A 12,429-nucleotide genomic window follows, 5' to 3' on the forward strand; every position below is an offset into this window, starting at 1 on the left:
CCTCTGCATTTATCTGAGAGAGGGAGTGTGAGACTCCAGCACCCTCCTCTAACTCAAACATTTTCCTCAAATAAGCTCACAGACTCGGCAGCATCGTCCCAGCCAGGAGAAACGTTAGTAAGGTATCAAATGATGCTAGAGTACACACTTCATTCAAACCTGATATTCTTTTTCAAGAGGGGTCAAGTGTTTTTCTTTGCAAGCTAAATATTTTCTTTGCTGGTGGGCACTAATATTTATAGCACATCTATATACTCGCAGTGTTAGGATGATCCGCGGCTGTTCCACTCACAGGGAGCAACGCACATGGTTTCTAAACCTACGCACCAGGTGTGACATGAGCCACTGTGATTTGTGCGTCATTCAACTTGTTACAAAAAAAAAAAAAAAACAGAACAATTTTCCTTGAATTCAAGCTGGGAATGGCTTTTAAAATGCAAAAAGGAGGTCGCATAGAAACGTTTGCATTTAGGATCCCAGGTGCATAAGAACAGAATTCCAGTCTGTATCGACCTGAACAGAAATGATGCCCCACCACACAACGTCACTTCAGTCTTACACTCTGTAACTCACTCATTCATTATTAACTTATTGTCCTAAAACTGTTTCTCACTCACCTATTTATAACTTTATTTGAACACTTGTAAACAAACATGTATCAAATTACTTATTCAATTAAGAAAAAAAAACAAAAAAAACAGCAAAGCAGTTCTGAATGCAAATGTCTCATAGTTCTGCTCGGAACAGTACAGTTTCCCTAAAAAATTCCTAAACTGAGGATTAGATGAAACATCAGCAGAGCACAATATTTTATAATTTTTTATCACTGAGTAATCCTTCACATTTTGCAATCACAGGGAACATGTTAGAGGTCAGAAATCTCCCGTCTGAGGTAAGTTCTTCTCCCTACCGTCTCACTTCCCTCAGGATAAATATTACAGTCTGTGTTTGTTCAGAGATTCTTTTCAGTATAAATCTAAAGCAATGGTTGAGAACGCAGTTTAAACTCCAGCTCTGTCCCCGAATGGGAGTGTGTAATACGATCAGCCTGAAATGAGGCACGATACAAAAGACTGATGAATACTGAGATCACTTTCATACTCAGCAAAAAGAGACTATAAAACAACAGAGAAATGCCTGGAAGACAGCACATATTCATATAGGATACAGGCAGCAACAATAGCAGTACAAGTCGAGCCCAATGAAACTTTTTATTACTCAAATATAACTGCAAAAAAATGTGAAAATAAATTACTGCCAAATCATGAAACCCATTTAGCTGAATCAATAAGGAAATAGTTGTTGGGTTATGTTTTTTTTTTTTTGCTCTCCAGAAAACTATTTTAATTCATAAACCCACAAGATGCTGAAGTTATTAAAAATATCACTCAGCTGCCTCACTGAGTCAGAGCAAAACAAACGGACATGTATGCGTCTGCTTCAGACTTAATCTGCACAACATAATCCACAAACACATAACACATCTTGCATTCCCACAATTTACGGGAAGCGAGTTCAAAAGCGTTGCAAAGACAATGAGACGATTCATTCTGGTACGAGGATGCTGGGGATGGAGGGCTGAGGGCACAACTGTGCTCCAAGAGAACTCATAAATGCTGAGAGACACATTCAGCAGACATATGGTTTGTGTTTAGCAAGAAGAAACAATAATCAAATCCGTTGATCCTCTTCTTGCTGCAAGGATGATTGCTAATATAAAAGTCTGTTCCGTCTAATCATAATTTAGGATGGGGCTGTAATTACCTCCGCCCTCTCACAACAACACTCTGTCTAAACAGGATGGAGCAGGCTTGCACAGAGACTGAAGAGCCCAATTTCCACTCTGAATGCTATCTGTATGACAGTGCTCATTTCATCTATGTAATTGTTGTTTTAAAGTTTTCGCTTTCACTGATGAGCCCATGTCAAAGTTTATTTTATTTTTTCAAAAAGGCACTGAATGAGATTTAAAAAGCACATTCGAGCACACCGATTTAAAATGTCACTCAAGTATTTTTTTTCTTTAAATTAAGAGCAAAAGTTGAGAACAAACATTTCCCAATTCATTCATTCATGGAAGTATTGTTTCAAACTGTCAAAAGCTTGAAGCTGCCACAGTGTTCCACATTCAGCTAAATGAGCCAACATCACACTAATCCTCCCATGAACTAAAGGCTGTCATGCCTTGTTAACATCCACAGGAAACGCACGTTTGCTTGGCAGTTACTCCACATACTGCACATCACTTCGCATGGCCTTCATGTGCAATAGACACTTTGATTGTGGTGGTAATTTATGAATTGGCCAAGGATCCAAGTGAGTTCTGGGTTTGATTAACAGACCTAATCCACAACTGCAAACAGGGTTCTCAACACAAAGGCACAGTACAGCTGCATCAAAGGATGCTCTAGAGGAGCCATATGGAAGCTGCATAATTTCACATGATGGCTTTTAACAAATCTCAAATAACCTGGAAACTGATAATTGGTGGAACTGGCAAGACTGAGACAGCTGCTGTTTGACTGGATTTGTTACTGTTATCGTCATAGTTTGCTTTAATAAGAGGCAAATAAATTACTACATCAAATGTTGTTATAATTTATCCACCACATCCAGAAATTTGATCAACTTTGTGACCACCTCAGTAGCATCAATTACACTCACATTAAAGGACGTGCAGGGCCTACCTTGCATGGGCGGGAGAGAGAAGCACGAACGCGGAGTTTTGGCTGATAGATGCGCTTTTTGCTCGGTCGCGATGAGTCGCTTCGGGCTGGCGCAGTTCATGTGAGTCGGGGTGTCATGGGGGCTCCGGCAAATCTGAGACGCAAAACCACCGCTCCCGGCTCGCCGCGCACAGATGTCCGCCTTGCTGCCGTACACGGAGAGCGTCAGGCCGGTGAAGTCCGTGAAATTCGGGGTCTGACAGTGGCTGACCATCCCGAACAGCGCTGAGGAGTTCTGCATTGATGCCTCGGCTTGCCCATGCAGTGTGTAGCCGCTGCTCACATTACCTGCTGCACAGGAAAATAGATAAATGACTGCAAAATGTATAAACAACGCCGAGACACCTTAAGTCCGTGCCACAGACCGTGATAACGGGCATTCATTTGAACAGGAAGAATGAACACATTGGACAAAAAGCAATTAAACTTCAGGGATTTGGCAACACCTACCTTGTCCGATGAGCCTATAAGGAGCAGGAAACGTCTAATTGCGCACATCAGCATGTTTATCAAACACGAGGGGGAGGCATTTGCAAGCCTGATCGATAGCATCCTCTCAGTGAGGATCAGTCTTCAGCATCCCATGCGTCTCCCTCCCCACTTCTCTCTCTCTCTCTCTCTGAGATTGACACCCGATAGCTCCGCTGCTCTGCAGAACTCGGGCGCACCAATGAAGACTGTGTCCGTGTTTCTGTGGGAGGATAAGATCTGGATCAAGACGGCTGTGTTGCCGTAAATCTGAGCTTGGATGTAAAAGTTTGCGAGTGGCTGCATGTGCGTATATGACCCCGTATGCTCTCAGCCATAATGCACCCAGTGACAGGTGACATGTAGATTAATGTGCCAGTCATTGAAAAACTGGATGTAAAAATGTAGTCGGCGGGTCATTCAACAACGGTCCAAACTTTGGCTACAGTGCGTCCACACACCATTACACCACAACAGTGCAATGTAATTAAACAACGGTCAGCTTCAGTGTTTTATGATGCATATTGTAAGTTTAGTGAAAAAATTTTAGTAATTATGGTAATATGCTAAAATGTTGGCATCTTCTAGACTTTCATATACTGCGATTTGTGGGCAATGCAACCTGTGCAGCCAGGATTCAGTAATATTGCAGATGTCCGTAGTTTATGTGATGTCACTATTTGTGAGCTTGTGGCTTAATGATTGTTTGATGCAAGTGCAGATCGATGTGAGAATGAGACACACATGTACTTCCCTCCTGGAAACCTGAATGAAAACGTGAAATGAACAGTTTATTTCTTTTTTTTAATTCAATAGAGAAGCACTCTGATTATTGTGAATTATTATTTGTATGTAGGATCTTGGTTTATTAACTTGACTGACTTTTTGAGTAAGTATGTAAGTTGGAAAAACAATGGTGTAAGATGATAGTGAATAAATAATTATACAGAAATCTTGTGAAGAAGATTGGATGTAAAATTAATCTCTTGGTAATAGATCAAAGTATTGGATTTCATAAGGAAAAACTGGACAGAAATAAATAGATACAGAAAGAAAGAAAGAAAAATAGCGTTCCAAGTCTTCCCAAAATCTATGATTCCGCATTAAATTGTTCTTTCCTGACCCAGTCCTGAGAGAAGTGCTTTTCATAAAGAACAGCGTTTCTATTTAGGAAATGCTATTCTACAGCGCCATCTGGTGGCTTTTACATAAAAGCCAAAAATCCTAACTGGGTCACAGTTGACACAGAGAGTGACGGCTCCACTTGGTTTTTAACTGCATACACAATGCCGAGTGGAGCAAGTGAGTTTATCAGTGTTGTGGAAACCGTGTGACTGGGTGCGCTTGTTTGCCTGTCGGTTCAGTTGGACATGTGGCTGTACGAATGCGGAAATGCGTGACAGGAATTATTGGATCTGATGCTGCCTTTACGTGCTGTTGGAAATACAATGAATGCAAATGAACATGAGCGAACAAGATGTTCCCTACAGCAGCCCACAGACAGAAAGAGAGTGAAAGAGCACTTAAGTCTATTGGTTAATGACATGTAAGCCTATATTATAGGCTATATAAATACACGTTCCCTCACTGTAACTTTTCGTTCACACTTGAATTATTTCTATAACAAAATCCCAAAAACTAAGACTGGTTTAAAACGAGTGGCCTGGATGTGATTCTAATTTCTAAATTCTGATTTCAAGTCACAGTTACAACTTGTATTGCCTGTTTGTTTAATTGGGTGGCGACTGATGGCAAACTGATCAATAAAGAAAGACTGCCTCCATGAAATAAAATGTAGGCTCTTGTTGAAATATTGTTGTATCACTTTAGAAAATCTAGAGCTATCATAGTGACTGTCACATGCAGGCGTATAGTTTTAGTAATTTCAGTATATAGTCTTTTCTACAAGCCCTCTGTTACATGCAGCAGGATTTTCTTAGGCTTTTCCCAATTCCCTAGGCCCTGAGGCATAAATGAGCTGTGGATCCCTTGTGTGGATTCGTTCTCCCCCAGTTCTTCCTATTCTTTGTGCATTAAGTGCACACATTAGAATACAAATGGCATGTTCATTATATCTTCGCCTAGAGACACAGAAACAACAAATTCACTGCCCTTAGTTTTACTGTTTGTCTTAACCGACAGTGAACGTACCAGATGTGCAGTATAGGAGGAAAAATGTTTATATTTCTATGGTAATCTTCAAAATATTTACCATTAACTGACAATGACACGCCAGCGACGATGTAGAATCCTGCATTTTCCAGCCTCAGTGTTGTTAATCTTCCTGGTTCATAGTCTGGACTGTAGTTGGGAAGCAGGGGGGAACTTCGGTCTTGAGGAGTCTAGTATTTATTTACTGACAAACAACCTAAAGTGCACATGCATCACAGTGCTACATCCACAGCTACACTGCTAACTAAATAGCTAACTCTCTGCTCCAGTCGCTAGCTTAACCGCTCTCTCTTTCTCGCCTGCTATGCACACAAACCACGTACCTAGCTATTCCTAAAAGGAGCTGCTCTACTCCTGTAACAATATTCTGTATCAAACTTCTCTACTTCGCTTCAGATCTCGCACAGAGATGAGAAATCAGTGTAAATTGCTCTCAAAACTGGGACATTTGCCTGCAACTGCTGCCTCTTAGGGCTTAATAAGCAAGTTTAGTTTCCACACACGTCTGCGCTTGCGCATGATGCATGCAATGTCATTACCGATCTAAGAACGGAAACTGAGTCAAGGGCAGTTTGACAAGCACACTTTGACTATCTCTAACCTAATCACCAATGCGCAAACGATCGGCTAGGTACAACAGCTGGAAGTCAAGCTAGTTTGCAGGGACAAAACCCTGCTGCCACAGGTGGGCAGTCAGTTACATGGTGGATGCAAACAGACAGGACGCTGTTGTGAGGTCAGACGTAAAGAGAGACATCGCTTCCACTTTAGTATGTCTTAATTGATGTCTATTTTTGGCTTTAACTTGGGCTACAATTGTAGTCAACGGATCAACTTTACAAGCGGCAGTTTTCTCTACATCACACTTCGTCCGCTTCACAACGATAACACTTCCTGTCTCTGGGTCACATGTCGCTAAACTAACCAATCAGAGGCGAGGAGGATTTGGACTGAGGTAAATAAGAGGAAAACGCAAACTCAATCAAGAGATTTATTATCCAATTAGTGGTAAGACCTTTCCGACCCTGATAGGTGAGAATGTCTACTGTGAAAAAGGCCGTTACCTGCTAATGAGAAAAGGAAGTGAAGAATGTCATGGGAATAACCTAAGTTAATCATTTAGAATGGCTGTTAGCTCATATTATCCTTAAAGTCCAAGTCCATTATGGTTAAGAGCCCTTGCAACAAAACATGGAGAAATGTTGCTCAAATTCACTCTTTTCTTTCATTTGAAAAAGCACAACAGCGCAACTTAACACACAATAAATGTGAAAACTGTAAACTCTCTGAGCACTTAATTAGGAACACTTGCTTATTCATGCAATTATCCAATCAGCCAATCATTTGGCCGCAGTGTAATGCATAAAATCATGCGGATACAGGCAGGAGCTTCAGTTTTCATGCACAACAGTCTCTAGAGTTTGCTCCGAATGGTGTGAAAAACAAAAAAACATCCAATGAGTAGGATGGAAACACCTTGTTGATGAGAGAGGCCAGAGGTGAATGTTCAGCGCCGACACAAAGGCTATGGTAACTCAGATAATCACTGAATTAACAGAATGCACAACATCTTGAACCTTGAGGTGGATGGGCTACAACAGCAAAAGACCACATTGGGTTTCACCTGTCAGTCAAGAACAGAAATCTGAGGCTGCAGTGGGCACAGGCTCACCAAAACTGGACAGTTTAAGACTGGAAAATGTAGCCTAGTCTGATGAATCTGAATTTCTCACTGAGGCAGAAGACAGTCGTTAACAGCATGAATCCATGGACTTAACCTACCTTGTGTCAACAGTCCAGGCTGCTGCTGGTGGTGTAATGATGTAGGGAATGCTTTCTTGCCACACTTTGGGCTCATTAATACCAATCAATCATGGTTTGAATACCACACACAATTTGAGTACTGTTACTGACCATGTGCATCACTTAATGGCCACAATTTACCATCGTCCTTTGGCTATTTCCTGCAGGATAATGCATCATGTCACAAAGGAAAAGTTGTCTCAAACTGGTTTCACGAACATGACAGTGAGTTCAGTTCAGTGCACTTCAGTGACCTTCCCAGTCATCAGATCTGAATCTGGTGACTGAGGACATTCATGCTGCCAATCTACAGATTGGCAGCATGAATTTGCAGCTGACAAATCTGCAAAAATGATGTGATGCAGTTATGTTAACATGGACCAGAATCTCAAAGGAATGTTTTTCAACTTGTGGCAAAGGGAGACCTTACCCATGCCGTTCTTAATAAAGTGCTCAGTAATTTTATATGGTCTACATTCCCTGACTTCTGAAAATTCATTTGATGTTCATTACATCACGGATGACCATGACGCAGTCTAACAGCCCTATAACAGAAAATGTTAACAAATTTCTACATTAAAATACACACATAATTAAATCACAGTCATGGGATACATTTGCCAGATTTTATGATTTCATTATTAAGTAATTTATGAGAAAGCAACTGCAAAGCAGAGAGGCAGAGAGCTGATTTAAAGAGACCATCTTGCAATGTGATCACTCCAGCTGCCATGACCGTCAACATGTTGACGTTCAGTACTCAGAAGTTATTATGACATTATTACAACATTTTTACATAACTACTAAATAGTCATTACTACATCATTGCTACATTATTACATGAGCATTCAGTAGTTATTACTACATTATTGAATGAATACTCAGTCATTGCTACATTATTACATGAGAACTAAGTACTCATGGATAGGACCACACCCAACTTTGAACTCTGTCTTAATTTTTATGTCAACTGCACACCTGTTAAGTTTCGTTTCTGTGTTGTGCAGGTTGTCCACAGACAGATACCCTTGAAGATGCAAGTATAAGTATAAGAGAAAAAAACTCCCAAAGTTTGCATAGGAAGCGCAATCTGAGAGACTCTGGGTGCTCAGGCAACACATGGAGCTGATTAACTTCTCCTGAAAGACTGCTCTTGAAAATGTAATGCCATTTTTACTTTTGCCAGGGAAGCTGATGATGTTCTGTGTGGTATATGGCTATATCTCTTCCTAAAGGGATTTCCAAATGTACAGTACTGGGAGGTCAGGGAGGACGTAGGAAAGGATCGAGGGGACATTTCAAGGAAACGGAACACATAGTCACTTTGCTGGGCAACTAAAGCGCTCGACAAAAGTATTTTTGCAGTATAGAAAGTACGAGCTCACAGAAAGGCCTTGAAGGCAGCTGTTATCAAACATGAGCCGAGTGGGCGGTAACCGACATCCTTAACAATCAAATGACAGTTTTGCCAGAGAGGCAAGGAGAGAACGGGACTTCACCATCAAGGAGGAAGTATGTTTCTGCAAAAACTGCTGCTCTATTTTTCGACAGCATGCGTGTTTTGCTACATGATAGCACTCAATATCATAGTCAGGATTATGCATTTTGTTTCACCAAGCCTCACAAAGAAGCAAATCCTCAGAATGGGTGAAAAAATCACCATGACCCAGAATCCCAACTTTAAGTATGAAGATTGGGGACCGACGTTTAAATCATTCAAATTCATCAAAACCGCATCTCTGCACATGTGGCTCTCCCTCGGACAAGAAGCGTTTGTGGGAAAAGAAGCTCCGGACTCACCTGTTGTCACTATGGACGGAGATAAAACAAGTGTTTGCAAGTTCTTGAAAGGTGCGTCTTGTAGATTCACGCTTTCCTTCTTTGGTCCACTAGTATCTTATGATCCTAAATCTAAGCTTTATTTTCTCGGCAGACAACAGACCGCTGGTGCTGAGTTTTGGAAGTTGCACCTGACCCCCGTTTATGTACAAACTTGATGAGTTCAAGCAACTCGTCAAGGACTTCAGCGATGTGGCTGACTTTCTGGTGGTCTACATCGCCGAGGCACATTCAACAGGTGAGTGGAAGTCGCCAGGTGGAGTCATTATAATCATGACTTTTATCGGAGGAGAAACAGTAGTTCTAAAATCTCCAAAGTGAAAGTCAAGACGGGAAGACAGAAAACAAACTTTATTTATAAGGACTTTCCTGAAAGTGCACATTTGACAAGAATAAACTCTTGAAAGTTTTGGAAATGGATGTGTTAAAAGTACTTGGATTTTCCTTACCCTGAAATATACAGTATAATCTACATGTATAATGGGCCTTCAGCTCTTTACATCCCCATTAAATTTAAAATGCATCAGTTTATGTTTTTAAAATTTCCAAGAATAAATCACTTGTTAGAGTGAGTTAAAAGAGTTAAAAATGAGTTAAAAGTCTTCTCTTGACTCATATCATCATATTTTACCAAAACAGTCTGATGTTGAGTGTTTGAGTTCACAAAAAAAAGTTTTAAAAAATTCACTATAGAAAACAGTCCCTGAGATCTGCGACCAGGCAGTAACATTACCATCTTCTGGGCCGCATTCACCTTTATTAAACCACTTTAACTCTCAATGCAGGAATGTTCTTAAGCAACAACCATTGAACAGAATGTATTATACACACCTCAACTTTGATTTACTACCCTCAGTGTTACTCCAGTGAAATCACATTCTTTATCTCTGTCTCAGATGGTTGGGCCTTTACCAACAACATTGACATCAACCGCCACCGGAGCTTGGAGGACAGGCTGTCTGCAGCACAAATCCTGGTTCAAAAGGAGCCCCTGTGTCCGGTGGTTGTGGATGAAATGAATGATGTCACTGCCATAAAGTATGGCGCTTTGCCCGAGAGGCTTTATGTGCTACAGGCTGGGAAAGTCGTCTACAAGGTGAGAACTGTGCACCACTGACACCAAGACAAATTCTTGCACTTTCATTTTATGTGCTCCTGATTGATAAGTTTCCAGGAAAAGTGACAGGAAATTCCTTTCACTCCACACTCTTTGCTCTTCTCATGCAAGAAGTAAGAACAGCGTTATGGGGCAATAGTCACCGCACTAACCTACTCACGCTATCGCGTGGGGAGGAGCAGTAAAAGAAACAGACACAGTACTCAAATTCTTGGCATGAAGCCAGGCTCGTGTTAGACGTGCCAGAAATGTTTCTGGTATCTTATCTTGATTTATTTTTTATGATTCTAACAAAACTAAAAAATCAAAATGAAAATGTTCGTTAACATTCCTCGTTCTGTGTTCCTTAGGGGGGCATGGGGCCTTGGGGCTACAATCCAATGGAAGTGCGTTCATTCCTGGAGAAGATGAAATAAGAAGATTGTTAATTCAAGTCAAGGCATGTAGCAATCATCTAACCAGTCTTATAATGGACGGAGATCTCTGTGTTCAGTAGGGGATGGGAAGGGTGGAGGGGTGTTAACATTTTACATCAACACCATATATTACTGATCCTTTCTCAGTTTTATTTTTTTTACACTACTCAATACACTGCCACATCTACATGTGGTTCTATAGCTGTTCTCCATCTCTCATATCAACCAGTGCATGAGTAGATAAATATTGCAACCCCTCCAAACGTGCACTAACAATGCCTCCAGACTCTCCTGCACCCTGAAAACTGACCTCAGCTGTCGACCCCTGGCCTTGAACTCACGTCTCAGTGTTTCTTAGTGACGACTACAGATTAAACCACAGGCCTCTGTAGCCAGATGAAATGAAACACAGAGAGATGGTCAACTCAGAGTTTGTGTTTGAGGTATCATAACATACAGGAGATGTTGTGTGTCTCTATGTGTTTGTGTGTGTATTTTTTTCACTTAAGTTGTCTTAATTCTAAAGTTTGCTTGAAGTTTAAAGACAAATCCTGAAGATTTAAGTCAGTGAAAGCATTTTTTTCCATGATATTTGTCTATAAATGCTCCAAGGTAATTCAACAGGAGGCTGCTTTTCTACATGATGATTACAGTGCAAACCTCTGGTAACTGTAGTTTGATAAAAGATCACTTAAAGTAGGTTTTCTCTGAATGACTGGACACATTTAATGTACAATAAGCTCTGTCTACAACAAGTCTTGTATCAGAATAAATTTGCTTTTCACTGTGGTTTCATTCAGGAATGTTTGAATTTTAATATACTAAAAAAACCAACTGTCTTATGTTAGCTAGATTATCATCCATCTCATTATGTTCATGAATGATCCAAATTGTTGCTTTCACAGTAAATAATTAAAATGAGAAGCATCAGAACTGTGTGTAAGCCATTGTTTTCCACACATCTGTAGTTGGTAGTAGTCGCTGTGATTAATCCTCTCTCCCCCCGACCCATTCAGACAGAACAAGATTGTCTGCGAAGCTACAGAGGTCTTCATATGTAGATCATGGTTCTTCACAGAAATTGGCTGCAGGTCTTTAATGTTGACACACACGGCAGTCTCCCACCATGTGAGGATCTGACTGTTGTTTGCTGTCTGGTCTGGATGTGATAGACGGTAAACATACTGTACTGTATGTCTGTTCTGCAAGTTCAACGAAGCCACTGCGCACACATACATGCATGTGAGTTGTGTAGTGTGGCATGAGTTAATACCTAACTGTGTCACCTTTGCACACGGATTGATTTTGGCTTAGATTATGTGTGGAGAAAATGTCACTCTCACTACAAAACTGCTTCTGTGTTAATTTAATTCTTCGAAAGTGTTACATAACAGTCTGTCTGTCTGTCTCTCTAAGTCTGTGGAAGTGGTGAATGAGCACAAAATGGCCCGAACTGTATTGAAAATGGAAAGTACTGCTGATGCTACACTCAAAGAGATTAATTTCTCTAATTTCCCTCAAGGGAAGACTAATTAGACTCCCAACTGTTTGACAGTATTTTTATAATCTGATTCATTGGCTCTTCTCTTGTCTTTGTTAAAGTTTTTGCTGTTTCTTCTCCACATTAACAGCACATTAATATTAAATTTGCTCATGTATTTGGGTACATTTTAATGTTAGTTCTCCTATAATATTTTAATGATCCCAGCAATAAAAGAGCAGCATTGACACAAATGTGTGCCTTGGCTTTTTTGATTTGTGTAAAACTGACTATAAAAGTAAACCCTGCTGAAAAAAAAAAAAGTCATATGTTAATACCATAGCTCATGGTTACAAGTTTACTGCATGGATATGGCAGTGAACAAAGCAGTTTTGTGTCGCTAAGCTT

The 12,429-nt window shown here is 40.5% G+C and overlaps 2 protein-coding genes across 2 annotated transcripts in view; one reads left to right on the top strand and one right to left on the bottom strand.

The window, feature by feature from the left end:
• LOC111232085 (zinc finger protein GLIS1-like) overlaps nt 1–2,967 on the bottom strand; it is a 69,717-nt gene extending 66,750 nt beyond the window's left edge. Inside the window, exon 1 of the mRNA XM_022759439.1 lies at nt 2,688–2,967. Coding sequence (XP_022615160.1) covers nt 2,688–2,967 — 280 coding nt within the window. The remainder of the gene's footprint in view (nt 1–2,687) is intronic.
• Nucleotides 2,968–8,644: 5,677 nt separating this feature from the next.
• Nucleotides 8,645–11,330, top strand: dio1 (iodothyronine deiodinase 1). Its single transcript, XM_022759550.1, has 4 exons — nt 8,645–9,020; nt 9,103–9,246; nt 9,905–10,104; nt 10,476–11,330. The coding sequence occupies exons 1-4, from the start codon at nt 8,684–8,686 to the stop codon at nt 10,539–10,541; spliced, it is 747 nt and encodes a 248-aa protein (XP_022615271.1). The 5' UTR covers nt 8,645–8,683; the 3' UTR covers nt 10,542–11,330.
• The last annotated feature ends 1,099 nt before the right edge of the window (nt 11,331–12,429 follow it).

The sequence above is a fragment of the Seriola dumerili genome, unplaced genomic scaffold (assembly GCF_002260705.1).
Source record: "Seriola dumerili isolate Sdu_G_001 unplaced genomic scaffold, Sdu_1.0 BDQW01000322.1, whole genome shotgun sequence".
Lineage (NCBI taxonomy): Eukaryota > Metazoa > Chordata > Actinopteri > Carangiformes > Carangidae > Seriola > Seriola dumerili.